At 42.7% G+C, this 20,253-nt stretch overlaps 4 protein-coding genes across 5 annotated transcripts in view; 2 read left to right on the top strand and 2 right to left on the bottom strand.

Moving 5' to 3' along the window:
* The first annotated feature begins 34 nt into the window (after positions 1-34).
* LOC6624113 (ubiquitin-protein ligase E3B) lies at positions 35-4,523 on the top strand. Of its 2 annotated transcripts, none has more exons than XM_032435355.2 (7): positions 35-461; positions 526-1,027; positions 1,116-1,496; positions 1,550-2,175; positions 2,238-2,356; positions 2,425-3,602; positions 3,670-3,854. In XM_032435355.2, exons 1-7 carry the CDS (start codon positions 301-303, stop codon positions 3,706-3,708), a joined length of 3,006 nt encoding a protein of 1,001 aa, XP_032291246.1. In that variant the 5' UTR covers positions 35-300; the 3' UTR covers positions 3,709-3,854. The 2 variants fall into 2 exon arrangements, with proteins under 2 accessions (XP_032291246.1, XP_032291245.1); XM_032435354.2 differs by having other exon boundaries at positions 36-461; positions 3,659-4,523.
* A 1,921-nt stretch (positions 4,524-6,444) lies between these two features.
* On the top strand, positions 6,445-8,484 carry Doc3 (Dorsocross3). Its single transcript, XM_002047827.4, has 5 exons — positions 6,445-6,693; positions 6,762-6,924; positions 7,073-7,340; positions 7,410-7,547; positions 7,612-8,484. Exons 1-5 carry the CDS (start codon positions 6,603-6,605, stop codon positions 8,212-8,214), a joined length of 1,263 nt encoding a protein of 420 aa, XP_002047863.1. The 5' UTR covers positions 6,445-6,602; the 3' UTR covers positions 8,215-8,484.
* A 1,868-nt stretch (positions 8,485-10,352) lies between these two features.
* On the bottom strand, positions 10,353-11,567 carry LOC6623952 (uncharacterized). Its single transcript, XM_002047826.4, has 3 exons — positions 11,306-11,567; positions 10,781-11,233; positions 10,353-10,726 (listed from the first exon to the last, which is right to left on the bottom strand). The coding sequence occupies exons 1-3, from the start codon at positions 11,498-11,500 to the stop codon at positions 10,505-10,507; spliced, it is 870 nt and encodes a 289-aa protein (XP_002047862.2). The 5' UTR covers positions 11,501-11,567; the 3' UTR covers positions 10,353-10,504.
* A 2,657-nt stretch (positions 11,568-14,224) lies between these two features.
* The window catches only part of Doc2 (Dorsocross2), a 40,797-nt gene continuing 34,768 nt past the window's right edge, over positions 14,225-20,253 (bottom strand). Inside the window, exons 3-5 of the mRNA XM_032435014.2 lie at positions 15,847-16,114; positions 15,649-15,786; positions 14,225-15,093 (exon numbers count right to left, since the gene is read on the bottom strand). Coding sequence (XP_032290905.1) covers positions 14,359-15,093; positions 15,649-15,786; positions 15,847-16,114 — 1,141 coding nt within the window. The 3' untranslated portion in view covers positions 14,225-14,358. The remainder of the gene's footprint in view (positions 15,094-15,648; positions 15,787-15,846; positions 16,115-20,253) is intronic.

Here is a 20,253-nt window from a genome sequence, read left to right as displayed (position 1 = left end):
GATATTTTTAGTCCTGAGCTGCCACCCTGTTGAAACTTCGTTCAACCCAACTTGTTCACTTACAATATACGAGCTAGGGGCTAATGAAAATGAAAAATTGTTATTGGAAAATTGAGTGCTACTGCAAAATGCAATTGCAATGCACATTAAATAAGTAGATGTCAAAACACTGCGAATTGTTAATTTACCGCGCAATCAACAATATAACCCATCGAAAACAATACCATCATAAAAACAAATAAGCTGCAGCTACTGCGAGCAAAAACAACAAAAACCACATAACTTTTTTTGTAAAAAAAAATGTTTGCACAAACGGAATCACATAAAAACAATTTTTTGGAGTATACGAAGGCGGCACGAGAGGAGCGCGCCCTTGAGAAGCGACGAGAGGAGGCTGCCATTTTGTTGCAAGCGACTCTTAAAGGATATGCAGCCCGTAGCAAGTACCAGAAATGCATAATGTAAGTTCCCTAACAAACGTCAAAATACTCCTTAATTCAGTACTGCACATTCCCTTAACAACAGCAACGACTTTGATGCCCTTTTTATGGGCTGTCATGGGGGCGATGAGAAGGACGAGAAGGATACGGATCTGTTGCCCGCTGTTCATGCATATCCTGTGCTTCGTCGCTACCTAACACAAATCAAATTGGACAAAAACGATGGACGCACGCGTGATCGCCTGGAGCGCATTTGTCGCTATGTAAACCGAGCAATGGAAGTGGATAATCCAAAGTTGTCGTATGCGGCCTTGTGCTTGCACAAGGAGCGCAGCCTGCCCTGGATTGGACACATTAAACAATTGTTGACCAATTGCATGCAGCTTTTGCCAGAACTAAAACCTGAGAATCATGCTGATAGCATATCACTAGCCCTCTTCTTACACACACTCATTGTGTTCACTGCTCCTAAATCATGGGCCGTACTGCGGAATGCCCAATTTGAGCGACTGCAGCCGGCCATGCAGAAGATCTGTTGCAATGTTCAGGGACACTTGGTTCATCACGGATTCTATAAGACTATGCGGGTAAGTTTGCATTTATTTAGATTTTTTGTTTGAAAGTGTAGATGATTCCAATGATACAAATGATATCTTTGATAATTTTAATTTTCAGATTATTCTGCTAAAAGGAACCGCACGCGAGGAATTGTCCGTCAAGCCGGTGACGCTCGTTGCAATAATCACGCTTTGCCTACGCCCTCTCATCGATGGCGATTTTAGTCGCAATCTTCTTTCACAATTTCTCAGCGAAATACTTTCAGTGCCGGCGCTTATTTATCATTTGCATCAGAGCGTTCCGCAGTGCATTGAACAATTCAGCTCCATGTCGCTGCTAAAGCGAGCCTTGAACATATCGGAGGACTATCAGTGGTTCGAAGAATTCTCTGCCAGCATGTCGGGCACGAAATCTTTGGCATATTTGGGCAACATTGTAAATCTGTTCAACATTGAGAATTTAGCCGAGGCCAAGAAGTTGGCCTATCCGCTATTGACTGTAAGTAGAAAACAATATATTTAATTGCCTCATTTTATGTGTAATGTTTGCAGGAGACGACCACATCGTTGCTGGAATTAATACCCAACACGGTGACCACCAAAGGCGTCTTCACACAGTGGCACGAGCTTCTCGGCTGGCACACACCCTGTGCGGAACCTGCGCAGAACCAGAATGTTGCACTGATCAAGAAACAGTTTCATATGCTGTGGGACCATCGCTGCATTAAGCTGCTCCTCGGGGATCTGCTGAAGGAAATCAACGAAAACTACGAACGCATTGAGTTTCATTCACCGCAGCAGCCCTCAACCAGCAATTTGATACGTCGCGCTCTGGAGCGCAGCTCCACACGTGGAAGTGGCTTGTTGGCCAGCGCTGCTGGCAAGCAGGCAAAGGTGCAATGGCGCAAGCTGGACAATGGCAATGTGGTTCAAGTGTCTCGAATTTGTGGCATGTATTATGCGGCCTTAAACACACTCTCCCAAATGAAACTGGACATTCTCACTGGCATTTGCTACAATGATAATGTGCTATATGATATTTGGCTGCTGCTGACCTCGTTGGGACCCAACTGCGGCATGAAGGAGTATCTGGACTTGTTGAGATGCGAGACGTTAGTGCAAAAGCCACAGATAGCCATGCTGATGCTGTTCTGTGACTGCATGACACACTATGTGACGTATGTGCTATTTATGATTCCAGTTTTAAGCTTTTTTTTAAATTTAACCTCTCTGTTTACAGCATTCTGGACGAATATGAAATGTATACGGAACAGAATCCCTTTCGATTAAACGACTATGTTATGCTAACCTATTTTCTCAATAATATTCTCTACAAACTGATTAATGACAACATTTTGGGTATGAATGAAACATTCGCATTTGGTTAAAAGTTTATTAAACTAACTGGATTGTTTTATACTTTCTAGGTGCCAAGAACATTGTACAGAATCCGGTGTTTGTTTCGCTTCATACGCTGTTGCTATGTTTATATCGGCGCGACTGTCGACGTCCCTTCACACCCCCAAACCACTGGCTCATACCAGAGGTCAAGCCATCGACTTTCATTAATGATCTGGAGAAGGCCAAGCGCAATGCAATGCTGCTGCTGGCCAAGATGCCACATATTATACCACACGAGGATCGGGTCAAGTTGTTTCGGAAGTTTGTACAAAACGAGAAGGCTGTGATGGGTCTGACGGAGAGCGCGTGTGCCTCACCGCGCTCAGCGCTGATTGTCATTCATCGCGAGCGTATTGTTGAAGATGGCTACCGTCAGTTAGTGGCACAGCCCACACATGCGCTGAAAGGTGTAATACGAGTGCGCTTTATCAATCAGCAGGGACTGCACGAGGCGGGTATTGATCAGGATGGTGTTTTTAAGGAGTTCCTGGAAGAGACCATAAAGAAAGTGTTTGATCCATCGCTGAACTTATTCAAAACCACCTCCGATCAGCGACTATATCCATCGCCCATTTCTTATGTTCAGGACAATCATTTGCAATTGTTTGAGTTTGTGGGAAGAATGCTCGGCAAGGCGGTTTACGAGGGCATTGTGGTGGATGTGCCGTTTGCTTCGTTCTTTCTTTCCCAACTGCTGGGGCAAACTCAGCAAGCGCTCTACTCCTGCATGGATGAGCTGCCCTCACTGGACAACGAACTCTACCGCAGCCTTACATTTATCAAACATTATAAGCAGGATGTCGCCGATTTGAACTTGACTTTCTCTGTCGATCAGGATGTGATGGGCAAGATTGTTACACACGAACTGCACCCTGGTGGCAAGGCGCGCGTAGTGAACGATCACAACAAGCTGGTCTATATACACTACATGGCCTACTTTCATATGAACACCCAGATTCGCGAGCAGACGCAGGCGTTCAATCGCGGCTTTCGCAGCATTGTCAATCCCGAGTGGCTATCGTTGTTTTCGCCGCCGGAACTGCAGCGTCTTATTTCGGGTGACACTGTACCGTTGGACCTGAAAGATTTGCGTAAGCATACACAATATTACGGCGGCTTCCATGACTCACATCGCGTTGTTGGCTGGCTGTGGGATATACTTGCCAAGGACTTCACGGAGGACGAACGCAAACTGTTTCTCAAGGTACGCAGCTAAAGGACATTTTTAAATTTATCTAGTTTATAATGATAATTTTCTAGTTTGTCACCAGCTGTTCCAAACCACCATTGTTGGGCTTTGCGCACCTTGAGCCGCCGTTTTCCATACGCTGCGTGGAGGTGGGCGACGATGAAGACACCGGTGACACAATAGGCAGCGTTATACGCGGCTTCTTTACCATACGCAAAAAGGATCCGCTTAATCGGCTTCCCACCTCGTCCACTTGCTTTAACCTGCTTAAGCTGCCCAACTATCAGAAGAAGTCAACGCTCAGAGATAAGCTGCGCTATGCCGTCAGCAGCAATACAGGCTTTGAGCTGTCCTAAAACTGTAGCTGGAGCTGGAGAGGCAGCTGGAGCTGGAGCTGGTCATGTAGCTGCTACATATCAATTGCGTATTGAGCTTTCGGTGTTGTTATTTTTTCCCTTTGTTTTTCTTGGCCCATAAGTCTTGCAGAAATGTTGTTATATATGTATTCTTATTAATACCCCCTACTTTTTATATTTTTATCAACATTTTCATGTTGAATTTTTATACTTGTAAGTTTCTTGCAATTGTAAGTATATATGTGTGTGTGTGCGTGTGTGATTGTGTGCGTGTGTGTAGGTATTTTATGAAATATATTTTTAAAAACCAAATTAAAAAAAAACAAAATTAAATATAAAAATATATATCTATATATGTATATGCATAAACGTATAGCTGTGATAAACATTTAAATAAACTAACGACAAATACACAAACAAAAATATGAAGCTGAATTAACATGAAAAATAAAAATGAAACAAAAACCCACATAGTTAAATTGAAATTAATATAAGATTAAAATGAAATATTGTATGATACGTGGCTTGCGTGTGATAAATCCGCATATTACATAAGTTACTTGTAAAATATTGAAACCCTAAAGGAACAGCAACAATAAATCTATATGTCTGATTCATGTGCAAAACGTAAGCTCGCAGCTCGTTTGCTTAATGTACGTGTGTCGACTTTGCATGGTAGCCTAAGCGCATTGCCAAAGATAATAAACAAATTTGGAAGCCAAAGGACAGCAATTAGTGAATGACTGCTCGAAATTTCCCCGGGTTTTTCCGGGAGCTGGCAATGAATGAGAGCCGGAGACGAGGTCTGGGCCGTTGCGTCGCGCGCGCTATTAACACAAATCCGTCTGGACTGTGGCTTCTGTGAAGGAACGCTAATTGCCTGAGTCATGAGTAGATAGGAAGGAAGTGCACTTAGGGCTTCGTATAAGCGGAATTGTTGCGCAGTATTTCTGCAAACCTGGTCAAATTACCGGATACTCATTTGACTAATGACTCAATGTGAATTTTGCTAGATAAGAAAGGGTTTCGGGTTCCATTTACAATCTTTTATTTCACGAATATTATTTGACATTTTTCCATCGCAAAGGATCTCAGGTGTTCCGGTTTGTCTTTTATGCTCCAAGCTGTCCGTCCTTGCGGTTCTGTCGTGTCTCTCCAGTCTAGACAATAAAACTAAATTGCATAGTCGACCCACAAACATACAATAATCATAACAATAATAGCCAAAATGCCTCATGGACACGACAACGGTCGGCGGTCGGGCCATAAAATGCACATCCTTTGTGGCTATTGTTCGCAGCATCCCATGGGACAAAGTGTGATCGTTTTTATGACTCGCCTGTGAGTTTATGCCGACACTGACGCCGACATTGTCATTTTTGTCGTCCTACTGGTACCCGGACAAGTGGCAAAAGGTGACTGCAACTGGCAGTCAAGTGGCCTTTGCGGCTGTCGCCTCTCGCCTGGCGCCAGCTTGATGTGCCTCAACAAATTGTTGCGCCCCTCCAGCTACAAGTACCGTTTAAGATTTGATTACGGCAACTTATCACCAGGCGGATCTCTCTTTGCTTTCGGTCCACGGTAGCGATACAATTTTTGGCTTCCATGAGCGCCAGCTTGTATGCTGATTTAAGATAAGTCCCAAGTACACGTATCCTCTTCAGCCAGATGTGAGATTGCCAGTCGAGTGTGATTTGTGTGTAAGTATTTACAAGATGAAACAGAAAAGGATGTGGCCTGTGGCGTTATAAATTTAACATACAAAAAAGAGAGAGATTTAATGTGTGCATAGTATAAGTTTTATTGAAAATTCTGATATAAGTTTTCAAATTATTCTAAATTATTAAGATCAGAAAGAATGGCTAACTTTCGTATGCCGATAATTTGGAAGACATATAGTGAAGTTATGCAAGCTACATAGACAATAGATCATGATTAGCTCTGCTAAGCTTTATGGGGTCGCAGAAGACTTGCATAGAATAGTTCTTGACATAAATATAATGAAATAAGAATAAGCACACAAATATTTCGAAGGGCTCTGTTCTTGGCATTGTTTATTTGGATAAAATGGTTTTTCGGCTTAGAAACCAAGAAATCTCTATTACGCCTTTCAATATAAACTCTTTTAAGCTAATAGGCCATCATGATTTGGCCCAGATCTAAAAACATTTCCATTTCCATTTGCATTACTATTTATAATCAAATGTATAGTTCAAAGAGATGCCCCCAATGCAATCAATGCTATCAACAATAATACGGGCGCCCATTATTTTAGCTCGAGCAAATGTAGAAAATGTATTTCAAAATGGCGCACCCATCGGCGAGAGCGAGACCGCAAGCGCGGCGACCAATGCGAGCTCTGTAGATGAGAGAGCGCTAACTGGAAGCCGTTAGAGCGGAGAAACAGGTCGTGCCGCTACCTGATGCGACGGGAGAGAGCCGAAAACTGAACCGACCGGATTCTGCTGGAATTGAATTTCTAGCGCACGATTTTCAGAGCGCAACAGTTTCAATTTGAACAGCGAGGCGAGCAGTTCGTTAGCAAGAAATAGTAAGATTTAAGAGAATTAAATAAAAGAAGAAGCAACACGTTTTGAGCGTGATCAATAGACGCGTACTGAACATTATTAATATTTACCAAGAGCACTTGAGGTTAAATATGTTGGCACTGCCGAACATTGCCGATCTGCGCATGCAGCAGCAGATCGCCCATGAGATTTATCGCCAGCAAATTATGCAACGCCTGCCAGGTATGAAGTATATATGAGTGTTATCTATGCTTTGCCGTCGGCTATAACATCGTTTGTATCTCTTGCAGATCCACTGTGCGGCCTATTGCCCAATTTCGGCACACATTTTGTGGCACCACCAGCACCGATGCAGCCCACACTGCCGGGCGTGGAGGCTAAGCTGGAGAACAATGAATTGTGGCAGCAGTTCCATCACATTGGCACCGAAATGATCATCACAAAGAGTGGAAGGTATGTAGGGGCCATCATTTGCTTAGTCTATCTGTGTCAGCCAGCTTATCTCATACTCATAAGTATGGCACGCAGGCTGCGATAAGGCATAGAATGAGATCACATAACACGTTAGTTACCGCCATTATGATTGCCTCACTTTATCCAGACGCATGTTTCCCTCGATGCGCGTTTCGCTGAGCGGCCTGGAGGAGGAGGCCAGCTATTGCGTGCTGCTGGAAATGGTGCCCATTGGCGATTGCCGCTACAAGTTCTCCGGCTCGCAGTGGGTGCCAGCTGGCGGTGCCGAGCCGCAGAGTCCACAGCGCATGTTTCTGCACCCGGATAGTCCGGCGACGGGCAAGCACTGGCAGTCTCAGGCGCTGCTCTTCAGCAAAGTAAAACTCACCAACAATACGCTGGACAACAATGGACATGTAGGTGTAGTCTCCCAATCGAAACGCTCCACAGTCACTTATCAGAAAATATCTGCTTATCTCGCACAGATTGTCTTGGCCAGCATGCACAAGTATCAGCCCCGTTTGCATGTCATACGCACCGCTGATCTGACGCAGATACCCTGGGCTCCACAGCAGGCCTACGTCTTTCCCGAAACGGAGTTTATAGCGGTGACAGCCTATCAGGTATGTGATCTAAGCCCCATTCGATCAATTGATGAGTTACTAATGTTTCACTTCCATATTGCAGAATGATCGCATCACGAAGTTGAAGATTGACAACAATCCCTTTGCCAAGGGCTTTCGTGAGTCAGGTCAGTCGCGCTGCAAGCGCAAGCTTAGCGAGTCCCCTCCTGCAACTGCTCAGGCGAGCACAGCAGGAACAGGAGCTGCCAGCGATATGGAGCGCACAGTTTCGCCGTCGGCTAAACGCATGCGTCTGACCGACGAGCTGTCGATGCCGCACCAGCAGCCCGCTGGTCTACTAGTGCCGCGCCATTATCTGCTGGATACACTGGAGGCCAATATCTTTCTGTCAGCGCCACCGCCGGCCCTGGCATCCATTCAATATGCCAGACACATCGCCAGCTATCCAAGTTGGGCGCACTCGCCGCCATCGCCCGACTCGTCGTGCGCCTCCTCCAGCTGTGACTCGGCCGCGGAGCCAGAGACCGATACCTTTGTAGACGTAGTGGGCACCACGACCAGCACAGCTGAGCCCGACCTGGAATCCGAATCGATTAGCCGAATCGCTGGTATTGCCAATGCTGCCGCAGCAGCTGCCGTTTTGCCAAAGCCCAAGCGCAGCAGCTTCAGCATCTTGGACATATTAGGAACGAGCGTCTCGATTTAGCTGCCGTGCGGAGCAGCAGTTGCTGCTCCCATTTCAGTTGTTGCTCCTAAGTGCCTTATACATTTAATTAGCGTTTAGTTGCCAGCGTCGTCTGCGGCGTAGTCAGTAAGTTAAATTGTGATATTTTGCAGTTAATTAAGATTTCCAGGTATTTACCATCAGTATTTATCCTAAGTATTTATTATGCAATTTTAATTGTTTAAATGATTTCGTAATGGATTTATTGTCTTTGGCATTTTAATGCGCGCAAATAAAGATTTTTTAGAAGAATTTCAGCTAAGCATTTTTTTATAGCTGCATTAAAAGATCAAGGAATACCTGAAATCGTTGCTTAATATAATTGTAGAGCTTTGCCTCGGGCAATATTCAATATCATTATAAAAAATGTATCACAAGAAAAGTTTTCACTTAATTGACACTGAAAGTAAATATACTTAATTTAGTTGTCGCTTCCTATGTACTCTGCCTAGGTTTGGTTAACAATTTATAGAGCTAGCAGAATTATACATCTTCGACTCCATATGTTATGCATATATTCCTTGTAGTCCAGTGTAAAGTCTCATAAGCATATGTCAGAATCTGCCTTAGTTGAGTGGCAAAAAGAAAATCTAAGTTTGGTATTTCCTTCCTTGATCAAAAGAACATAGACATTGGAATCTATATCATGTGAATAGCTCTATAGGATCAAATAACTAGAAGTAAAGTTTTTGTATAAAACTTTCTAGGCAATATGTATTAAATCAGTTCGTCTTTGTAAGACTATTATCTGTAGTCCCATAATCTCTCTTGACCTGAGGCATTAATTTAGATTTAGCTGAGTTTTCATTTAGTTTTTAAGTCTTTTCTGTGCTTCCATTTTGCTCACATTTTTTGTATGCATAAGTGCGTCTCCTATCTTTCGCATGTTAGTCATAAAAACCAGTTCCAGCTCCAACTCGAACTCACCGTGGCTTGCAGAGTCCCACAATATGCTCTCCCGTTCATATGCTCCGCTTGGGTTCGTCGACAAGCAACAACTACAATGCCGACGACATGAGCTTATCAGCAGATCAGAGAGCGCCGCATCTTAAATGCTGGCGCCAGCGCCAGTGCGCTGATTGAGCGCGACGATCGCCAGGTAATCCTGGCCAGCGGTTCGCCGCAAGGTAAGAGCAAATGTAATTGATGTTTTCACGTTGTAGTTGTTTGCCATTTACATGCAAAATTGTTTCAGTCAAAGCCTCACACATGCAACTTGTTGCGCTGGCCAACGGAAATGCGGCGGCATCTTTGAATGGCCACCAGAGTTGGCCAAGCGGTAGCCGAAGCGAGACACGGCTATTGCCTAAATTGCAAATCTTCGACGGTGGCATTTCATTTCAAATCGCGTTAAGAAACAATTGTTAAGCGGCTGATTCCCCAACTTTCTGCTCCGACGACAGCTCCATGCCCGCCGCACACGTAGCAACAACCTGTTTTCTTCTCGGTGGGGACATCTGTTGCCTGTCGGCTGTGGGGTTGCAGTCCCATTCATGTTGCCGCTGGAAGTGTTTATGGGCTCCACATTAGCCACACTGCATATTCATGTTAAACGTCGCCAAAAAGACTAACGACGCCAAACGGCTATTGTGTTGTTGTAGCCGTTTCTTCGGGTTATTTGCTAAAATTTATTGAATTCTCATTTAGGAGCAGCAGCCAGAGTGCTCCACAAACCAGAGCTAGGCGCAGGTTCAAAAACGTTCACATGTCAAAGTCGAATAAGCGCCGTCCCGAGCTCTGATCTTCCAGCGGCAGATAAGCGAACTTTTTGTCCCAGGCCTTGTGTTTGCTATGCATATGCTCCTGCTTTTATTGTTTGTTGTTGTGATTGCAGTTGTTGTTGCGCTCCCTACCTCTCTGCCTTCGTCTCTCTTGTGTGTATGTAATTTCGTTGGAAATTAATGTTATGGCGGCCAAAATCAAAGTCGTGGACATTTCGCTGGCGACAATTTTATCGGCAGCGCAATGAAATCATTTAGAGTAGAGATGGGCGCCAACCGTAGACGTTACGTTGCAACTTGTTCGTGCTTTCCAAGCCTATACGAGGCACGCAGGATGCAATGTACACTCATGATCGCACGGGATCTGGCTGAAACTTGCGCTTAAGAATCTTTTTTTTTTTTTAATCGGAGACCTTTTGCAAAGTCTTTAATTATTTCAGAACTGTCTGAAACCAGAATTTTATTAATGCCTCTAAAGTGAGAACATACTAAGTATATAAACTTCAACGTGACTTAACTGATATGCAACTCTTTGCTTGCAGAGATTGCTGTTAGGGATGATAATCATTGAAGGTGGTGCGGCGTCGATGCCAGTGATTGGGATTCTTGTACTCCCATAGATTGGTTAGATCGTAGCCAGCCGGTACAACGATGTGTGGTTTTTGGCCAGCTAAAATACTTTCCTCAGCCACTACTGGCAAATCCTCAAAGGGCGAAACGTACGGCTTGATTTCGGGTGTTGTTTGGAAGCTAGCTGTTTGGCCGCTACTCGACTGTAGAAATAGGGATTATGGCATATTTAAGGAAATGATTTTAAGTGGATTTACCTTGTTTGGGGCCACAAAGAGCTGCTTGTAAAGTTTGCCTTTCTGCTGCTCCTCTAGCGAAATACATTCAACTTGTTCGTTGTTTTTCGTATGGAAGTAGTCATCTAAAGCAGCCGTAAATTCGCGTGTGAGCGAACGTTTACGTTCCGGATAGTTTTGCTGCTCTTCAATCCAGATTTCCGTGAAGGCAAATCTTTGCAATGCCTCCGTATTGGGACTTATATCGAGGGCATCCTTCTTTATCGGGCGGACTGAAGGAGATGCGTCCATGTTGAAGAGGTCCATATCGGGCATCTGAGAATTGCCTGCCAACTTCGGCACCATATGATGGCACATTGGGGTTCGCGAAGGAGTTGATTCATATTGGACCGGTTTTGCCACCGAAGCGCTTGCGCTGGAGTTACTTGTGGCAAGCGACTCCGAAGCCTGGCAATCAACACGTAGGGTTGGCTTCTGTTTGATGCGAAAAGGTTCAAAAGTGATTAGATAAATATTATGATTAAAATAGTTGCTATATGTACTTACAATCTTGACAGCATTTTTTTTAAACTCAAACTCAGCAGAGGAATCTGAATTTGAATCTTCGGGGCCATCGTCTATGTCGGAAAGAGATCCCAACTCAGATGGTTCGATACTGCTTTGAGCGAAGGAGTGAAAAGAGTCGTTGTCATCATCAATTTCAGCACAAAACAAATCTGGAACTTTGTTATTCAAACTCATTTCGGGATTTTCTTTCCACACCAGCAGTGTTTCAATGCAGAAGGCATTAAATAGTAGAGATGGGTGCGTGACTAAAATGGCGATGGAGCCCTTTTAATGATTAATTGACCTTGACCAGTGTGTCACCCTTCGATTATTAGATCGAGAAAGATCGTTGGAGAACGGCCAAAATGATAAGAAAACAAAATAACAACTATGCAAATAATATGCAAAGTAAGCATTCACAAAATAGATTGTCTAAAAGTAATAATAAGGATAAACCATTTATTATAATATCGAACTCCATTATATATCATTCATAGCTTTATCACGTGAGAAAAGCTGAACTTTCATCTGCGCTGTCGATATTTCGATACTCGTGAATTATCGATAAGCTAATTGGAGAGCGGTGTTGTTGTAAAATGTTCATACATGTGTATGTATGCATGCGTATGTATGTGGTTAGTTTTCAAACGCCCAAGTCAGGTAGAAGGTAAAGTGTTCGGACAAAGGAATAATATGCAAATTATATAGAGAACTTAAATACTGTTGTAGTTTGCACTCAATAGGCTTGTAAACAAAGGGCACTGACAATGCGAACAACGACCGAGCGCAGGACGCGCACTTGACAGCGGCCATTATTGTTGTTGTTAGTTTTAATTGTTCTCAAGGATTTGCAAAAATGATGTGCAGTTCGCGTGGGTCGGACCAGCCGCCTGCCTGCATGTGTGGGTGGATTTTTGCTATCCGGCAATTGTTTGTGCCATTGTTCACACGCTAAGAATGAAAAATTACACGCTTTGTTAATTGTACCATCCCCGGTCTCGGACCCGGGCCCACAGCTGAGTCCATTTGCATAAATTGCTTGGTAGGTTTCTAAATGGGTTTGGCTCCGCTCTAGTTTAAAACCACGGCTTAGGACTGCGCTTAACCAAGAAGAAGGGAGAGATATAGATTATGAGCATTTTCAGTTTTATGGCTTGGCACCGGCGACACACGACGCTGAGGAGAACTTATGCCTGGCTTTGTTGCATTCTTCTGGCTTCCAAATATGTTTATTTCCAGCGAGAGTATAATGCAGTCTGCAAATCCTTTCAGCGAATCAAACATAGAAAACTGAGAGGGCAACATACCTAAAGTAGTCTTGCTGTTTCTTTCTCTCCACTTGTATCTCTACAAGAACAAGCAGTGCAAATGGCGGGCTTGCAGTTCTTGCGTCGAGTGGCGCGCAATTTGAATTGACAGCCATTTTCAAGTAGCTGGTGCCACGCGTAAAACGTTTTTCATACATTAGCACTTGTTTTTGTTGTTGTCAAGTAATTAACGTTCGTTTAGGAAATGGTAATGGCTGCGTTATTGTTCGGGTTGCTCCCCATTTTGTGTTTACACAACAACAATTGGTTGCAAGACAAAGTGTATCTAATTTCAGGGGGCAAACACAGAAAGCAACAACACAATTGTTGAGCCGTAAAATGCAACAGCAAAATGCATTAATTACGCACACACGCTGCACACAACCTGCGACATCTGCCAGACGCATTTGTAGCTATTTAATGAGGCATTCAATGCACTTACAACCTTGCGCCTGTCAATACAGAACCGTCGACAGCCAGAACGACATCTGTCACCCGTTCTGTGCGCTATAAAACCGCAGTCCGCAGCTCCTAGTCCCTGGCGAGTACAATTTAGAAATCGATTTTGTGGTAAATTGAAATTGTTGTTTGTTTTTTCTTGGCCCTGCTTCGGCCAAAGACTACGTCTGCACACGCCTCCCTCGGCGCGACGTCGCAACGTTCTCGTTTTGGCTGCAGACGTGGGTGGTGACGCATGTCATCGTAAACTTCATCATTGGCTACATTCTCTGTCGACGAAATGAACTAGGGAAACCCAACAACAAGCATCTTCAGCTTACATAACGAATTGTGTATGTTTTTTTTTTGTTTCTTGTGTTTTTTGGCTGCTGTTGCCGACGCTCTTCGTTTCAGTCTCTGCCCATTTCATAAACATCTTTAGCCATTATGGGTCTCCGGAGTATTCTCCCTGTGCAACTGTTGCCTCCGTTGGGCTGCAACTGAATTTCATGCCTTGTCGAGCTATTTAATTGCAAACAAATTATGTTCTGGCCAGTCGCAGTCGCCGTAGCAGTCTCAGTCGCTGCAGTGTGGCTAATGGATGCTGCACCAGCGGCGTCATCTTCGTCGGCTGATGATGTTGTCGAAATTCTAGCGTTTATCTTGTAAATTGGTTGGGATTAATGTTAAGCGGAAGTTGTGATTTGAGTTGCGTCTGCTCGCTGCTGCTAGATGCTGGTCCAATGATAAAATGCCAACTGGCTGCAACATGTTCATTTACCTACAGCAAAGTGTGTGGGCGTGATGGCTTTGAAGTATCCTTTAGATCTGCCAATTAGCAAAAGGTATCTGGGCGATGTATTTGTCTGTCCTAAATAAGAGCTGGGAAATTGGGTAGGGCAGATTTACATATCTCACTGTGCCATTATTTATGAAAAATTAAGTCCTGCTGCTAAAAAGTGCACAAAAGATTTGCATATGTAAATAGAAATAGAATAGGAAAAGCCAGGCTAGAATGCAAATGTATGGGCCTCTTACTTAATATTTATATTGCCTTTGCATATCCGCTCAACCTACATCCTAGTCTTTCTGGTTGACGCTGTGCGTTGACCATCAATAATTTAATTTATCAGTCTCTCAATCAGTCAGTCAATCAGTCATTGAGAACAAACAGTTTTATATTCATATAGACGTTTATTTACGCAAACTTAATGCTAGCTTATTTATTAATCAGGCGAAATTCAGCTTAAATATTACAATCTTTAATATCAAAGGCATTAGCTGCAGAGTCTTGAGTATCTGTGGCAACTAGCTGCCGCCGCCCAGGATGGCTGATATGCTGAAGCCTTTGCGCTTGGCGGGCACCTCGGGCGCCGGGTGCTGCTCCGGGGGTGAATGTGATGTTGCTGTCGTCGTCTCGCTGCCAACATCTAGCTCCGCTTCATCAGTTGTCGTTTCATCGGTTTGCTGAACGGAAATGTTGTGCGGCAGGGCAAGCGCCGGAAGTGGTGGCAGTGCGGCTTGCAAAATGGACGCTGGCGGATACAAATGCGACGGCGGCGTCGCTCCATTGTACTCATGTGCGGGACGGCCAAAGTAGGTGCAGGCCAGGTCGACCAGCGAGGGTCGCAGTAGCGTCTGCATGTTCTGCTGAAAGTGCTGCATGAATGTGGTGGCGCCGGGGGGCGAACCCATTGAGATGGCGCCAGGCCCAGGCCCAGGCACAGCTACAGGCACAGGCTCAGCTCCATCCAGTGATGACGATAACGAACAGGCGGAACCATTTGATCTCAGGCGCTTAATTTGCGGCCCATCCTGTTCGCTGTTGTTCGAGGTTGTTGCTGCTGCTTCTGCTGCTGTCGATGTGGATTTGCCTGGCGACATGTCAAGCGAGCCAGGGGACTGCAAATGCGTCTGGGGCAGATCTTGATCGTCATCGGTTGGCGATGAAGACATTTTGCGTTTGCAGCGCGATTGTCCCGTTTCGCGGAAGCCCTTCGCAAACGGATTGTTGTCGATTTTTAGCTTCGTGATGCGATCATTCTGTGAAAAAACAGAAATAAAGAGTCAATGTTACAGCAGTTGTATTTGCAGTTGTAAATTGTATGAAATATGACAATTGCCAGAGACAGACGCAGACGCAGTCGCATAATCTTTAGCCAGCGTCCAGTAGCTGGCGTTAAGTAACAGGGCCACTTGACACCGCAGCCCCGGGAGTTATACACTTGAGCCTTGGAGTCGTTGTCGCTCTGTCATGACTTGACAACTTTGTGAAGATGATCTTGTGGAAGCGATCAGGCTAATTAGAGCCAGACTGACGACTGACGAGTGACGACTGACGGACTGGCGACCTGGTGTCGCTGTCAATGAGCCCAGACATAGACAAAAACACAGCGAGTGGCACAAGGATGTGGCTATCCAACTTCCCAAAATAACAACAAGCATTCGTAGACAAAGGGCGTTGCATGCTAATTTGAGACGTTGGTCAGGCTACCCACGGCGTGAGCGATCGTTGCCGAAATTAACCAATTAGTGTGCCCAGCTCAATGAATTGGCAAAATCAAATCTGTGCACTGTGTTCTGTTGCGTGGAACTTACCTGGTACGCTGTCACTGCCACAAACTCCGTCTCGGCAAACACAAAAGCCTGCTGCGGCGCCCAGGGTATCTGCGCCAGATCAGCGGTGCGTATGACATGCAAACGGGGCTGATACTTGTGCATGCTGGCCAGCACAATCTGCGAAAGGGAGCACAAATGAGCTCATTGATTATGGGTTCGGGCTCTCCAATTACTTACATGCCCGCTATTGTCCAGCGTGTTGTTAGTCAGCTTCACCTTATTGAAGAGTATGGGCTGGGCCTGCCAGTGTGCGCCTGTTGCTGGACTGTCCGGATGGAGGTACATGCGCTGTGGACTCTGCGGCTCGGCGCCACCAGCTGGCACCCATTGCGAGCCGGAGAATTTGTAGCGGCAGTCGCCAATGGGCACCATTTCCAGCAGGACGCAATAGTTTGTCTCGTCCTCCAGGCCTGAAACGCTCAAGCGCATCGAGGGAAACATGCGTCTGCAATTAGAGAGAGAGAGAGCGAGACATAAAATGGATTAAGTTCAAATAAAGTCAACAATTTGGAGGTCAGAATTGAGAAAAACGAAATGAAAAATATGAATCCTTGTTAGAAACGTGGGCGTTACAAATATTTAATTGTGAGTTGCTCGTGGACCATGTAATTAGCCTAGGAAACGCACAAAAAAGGAATAAGAAAACATCAAATAAAGGCAAGACCCTAGTTTTTGTTTGCTGTGCTAACAAGGACCGAAGCGCGGTGATCGCAGTACGCAGAACAGAGACCGAGACCCTACCACAGAGGCGCAGCAGGTGGCCAGCGCGCTTGGCGCCAGCCTTCCAATGTTTGCTCATCTCCGAGTACATCTCTGGCTCTGCTTCGGCTTGTTAAGAGTATGTGATACTGTTTTTATAAATTAATTTTTTTTTTTCGATTCTATACCCTGAAGAGTATAAAAGTTTTGTGCAAATGTATGCAACACGTCAAGAAAACATGAAGGTTTGTTTGATGATTTTTTGGAATGGTATAATATTCCAAAATCGGACATTACTTGGCCGAGATATCCAAAAAATTATCAAAAAAGGTTGACTTTACAAACGGTTCATTTTTTAGTCAACTACTTTTTTTGACCCATCGATTTTTAATTTCGTTGAATGCCAATTGATAGTGGGGATCCGCACGAATTCAAAAAGGTTTAAAACAAAAAACGTGATGTAACCCCTTGCTTTTTGGTCGATTTGGGTCAAAATGTAGATATTCGTTTTCTTGATGCCAATGGATAGTACTGATCCTTACGAGTCCAAAATGGTATAAAATTCCAAAAACTGACATTATTTGGCCGAGATATGCCAAAAAATCATCAAAAAAGGTTGACTGTACAAACGGTTCGTTTTATGGTCAATTACTTTGATTTACCCATCGATTTTTAATTTCTTTGAACGCCAATTGATAGTAGGGATCCGTACGAATTCAAAAAGGTATAAAATTATAAAATCGGACAGTTTTTGGCCGAGATATTAAAGAAAAATCATGAAAAAAGTTTTGATTTTCGATCCGAGCTCGATTTTGACAAAAAACGTGATGTAACCCCTTGCTTTTTGGTCGATTTGGGTCAAAATGTAGATATTCGTTTTCTTGATGCCAATCGATAGTACTGATCCTTACGAGTCCAAAATGGTATAAATTTCCAAAAACTGACATTATTTAGCCGAGATATGCCAAAAAATCATCAAAAAAGGTTGACTTTACAAACGGTTCGTTTTATGGAAAACTACATTGATTTACCCATCGATTTTTATTTTCGTTGAATGCCAATTGATAGTGGGGATCCGCACGAATTCAAAAAGGTATAAAATTATAAAATCGGACAGTTTTTGGCCGAGATATTAAAGAAAAATCATGAAAAAAGTTTTGATTTTCGATCCGACCTCGATTTTGACAAAAAACGTGATGTAACCCCTTGCTTTTTGGTCGATTTGGGTCAAAATGTAGATATTCGTTTTCTTGATGCCAATCGATAGTACTGATCCTTACGAGTCAAATATAGTATAAATTTCCAAAAACTGACATTATATAGCCGAGATATGCCAAAAAATCATCAAAAAAGGTTGACTTTACAAACGGTTCGTTTTATGGTTAACTTCTTGGATTTACCCATCGATTTTTAATTTCTTTGAACGTCAATTGATAGTGGGGATCCGTATGAATTCAAAAAGGTATAAAATTATAAAATCTGACATTTTTTGGCCGAGATATTAATGAAAAATCATGAAAAAAGTTTTGATTTTCGATCCGACCTCGATTTTGACAAAAAACGTGATGTAACCCCTTGCTTTTTGGTCGATTTGGGTCAAAATGTAGATATTCGTTTTCTTGATGCCAATCGATAGTACTGATCCTTACGAGTCCAAAATGGTATAAATTTCCAAAAACTGACATTATTTAGCCGAGATATGCCAAAAAATCATCAAAAAAGGTTGACTTTACAAACGGTTCGTTTTATGGTCAATTACATTGATTTACCCATCGATTTTTAATTTCGTTGAATGCCAATTGATAGTAGGGATCCGTACGAATTCAAAAAGGTATAAAATTATAAAATCGGACAGTTTTTGGCCGAGATATTAATGAAAAATCATGAAAAAAGTTTTGATTTTCGATCCGAGCTCGATTTTGACAAAAAACGTGATGTAACCCCTTGCTTTTTGGTCGATTTGGGTCAAAATGTAGATATTCGTTTTCTTGATGCCAATGGATAGTACTGATCCTTACGAGTCCAAAATGGTATAAAATTCCAAAAACTGACATTATTTGGCCGAGATATGCCAAAAAATCATCAAAAAAGGTTGACTTTACAAACGGTTCGTTTTATGGTCAATTACTTTGATTAACCCATCGATTTTTAATTTCGTTGAATGCCAATTGATAGTAGGGATCCGTACGAATTCAAAAAGGTATAAAATTATAAAATCGGACAGTCTTTGGCCGAGATATTAAAGAAAAATCATGAAAAAAGTTTTTATTTTCGATCCGAGCTCGATTTTGACAAAAAACGTGATGTAACCCCTTGCTTTTTGGTCGATTTGGGTCAAAATTTAGATATTCGTTTTCTTGATGCCAATCGATAGTACTGATCCTTACGAGTCCAAAATGGTATAAATTTCCAAAAACTGACATTATTTAGCCGAGATATGCCAAAAAATCATCAAAAAAGGTTGACTTTACAAACGGTTCGTTTTATGGTCAATTACTTTGATTTACCCATCGATTTTTAATTTCTTTGAACGCCAATTGATAGTGGGGATCCGTATGAATTCAAAAAGGTATAAAATTATAAAATCTGACATTTTTTGGCCGAGATATTAATGAAAAATCATGAAAAAAGTTTTGATTTTCGATCCGACCTCGATTTTGACAAAAAACGTGATGTAACCCCTTGCTTTTTGGTCGATTTGGGTCAAAATGTAGATATTCGTTTTCTTGATGCCAATCGATAGTACTGATCCTTACGAGTCCAAAATGGTATAAAATTCCAAAAACTGACATTATTTGGCCGAGATATGCCAAAAAATCATCAAAAAAGGTTGACTTTACAAACGGTTCGTTTTATGGTCAATTACTTTGATTTACCCATCGATTTTTAATTTCGTTGAATGCCAATTGATAGTAGGGATCCGTACGAATTCAAAAAGGTATAAAATTATAAAATCGGACAGTTTTTGGCCGAGATATTAAAGAAAAATCATGAAAAAAGTTTTGATTTTCGATCCGAGCTCGATTTTGACAAAAAACGTGATGTAACCCCTTGCTTTTTGGTCGATTTGGGTCAAAATGTAGATATTCGTTTTCTTGATGCCAATCGATAGTACTGATCCTTGCGAGTCCAAAATGGTATAAAATTCCAAAAACTGACATTATTTAGCCGAGATATGCCAAAAAATCATCAAAAAAGGTTGACTTTACAAACGGTTCGTTTTATGGTCAATTACTTTGATTTACCCATCGATTTTTAATTTCGTTGAATGCCAATTGATAGTAGGGATCCGTACGAATTCAAAAAGGTATAAAATTATAAAATCGGACAGTTTTTGGCCGAGATATTAAAGAAAAATCATGAAAAAAGTTTTGATTTTCGATCCGACCTCGATTTTGACAAAAAACGTGATGTAACCCCTTGCTTTTTGGTCGATTTGGGTCAAAATGTAGATATTCGTTTTCTTGATGCCAATGGATAGTACTGATCCTTACGACTCCAAAATGGTATAAAATTCCAAAAACTGACATTATTTGGCCGAGGTATGCCAAAAAATCATCAAAAAAGGTTGACTTTACAAACGGTTCGTTTTATGGTCAATTACTTTGATTTACCCATCGATTTTTAATTTCGTTGAATGCCAATTGATAGTAGGGATCCGTACGAATTCAAAAAGGTATAAAATTATAAAATCGGACAGTTTTTGGCCGAGATATTAAAGAAAAATCATGAAAAAAGTTTTGATTTTCGATCCGACCTCGATTTTGACAAAAAACGTGATGTAACCCCTTGCTTTTTGGTCGATTTGGGTCAAAATGTAGATATTCGTTTTCTTGATGCCAATCGATAGTACTGATCCTTGCGAGTCCAAAATGGTATAAAATT

The sequence above is a fragment of the Drosophila virilis genome, chromosome 3 (assembly GCF_030788295.1).
Source record: "Drosophila virilis strain 15010-1051.87 chromosome 3, Dvir_AGI_RSII-ME, whole genome shotgun sequence".
Classification (NCBI taxonomy): domain Eukaryota; kingdom Metazoa; phylum Arthropoda; class Insecta; order Diptera; family Drosophilidae; genus Drosophila; species Drosophila virilis.
The sequence above is the reverse complement of the archived record's forward strand: the minus strand, read 5'-3'. Positions and strand labels throughout refer to the sequence as shown.

Bases quoted from the DNA above. Each gene is read 5' to 3' on its own strand.
- LOC6624113 (XM_032435354.2), top strand. From the start codon at position 301: ATGTTTGCACAAACGGAATCACATAAAAACAATTTTTTGGAGTATACG. The intron at 1,028-1,115 runs GTAAGTTTGCAT...TTTAATTTTCAG, and splicing joins GATTCTATAAGACTATGCGG to ATTATTCTGCTAAAAGGAAC. The intron at 2,357-2,424 runs GTATGAATGAAA...TATACTTTCTAG, and splicing joins GATTAATGACAACATTTTGG to GTGCCAAGAACATTGTACAG.
- Doc3 (XM_002047827.4), top strand. From the start codon at position 6,603: ATGTTGGCACTGCCGAACATTGCCGATCTGCGCATGCAGCAGCAGATC. The intron at 6,694-6,761 runs GTATGAAGTATA...TATCTCTTGCAG, and splicing joins AATTATGCAACGCCTGCCAG to ATCCACTGTGCGGCCTATTG. The intron at 7,341-7,409 runs GTAGGTGTAGTC...TATCTCGCACAG, and splicing joins CGCTGGACAACAATGGACAT to ATTGTCTTGGCCAGCATGCA.
- LOC6623952 (XM_002047826.4), bottom strand. From the start codon at position 11,500: ATGAGTTTGAATAACAAAGTTCCAGATTTGTTTTGTGCTGAAATTGAT. The intron at 11,234-11,305 runs GTAAGTACATAT...CGCATCAAACAG, and splicing joins AAAAAAATGCTGTCAAGATT to AAGCCAACCCTACGTGTTGA. The intron at 10,727-10,780 runs GTAAATCCACTT...CTATTTCTACAG, and splicing joins TCTTTGTGGCCCCAAACAAG to TCGAGTAGCGGCCAAACAGC.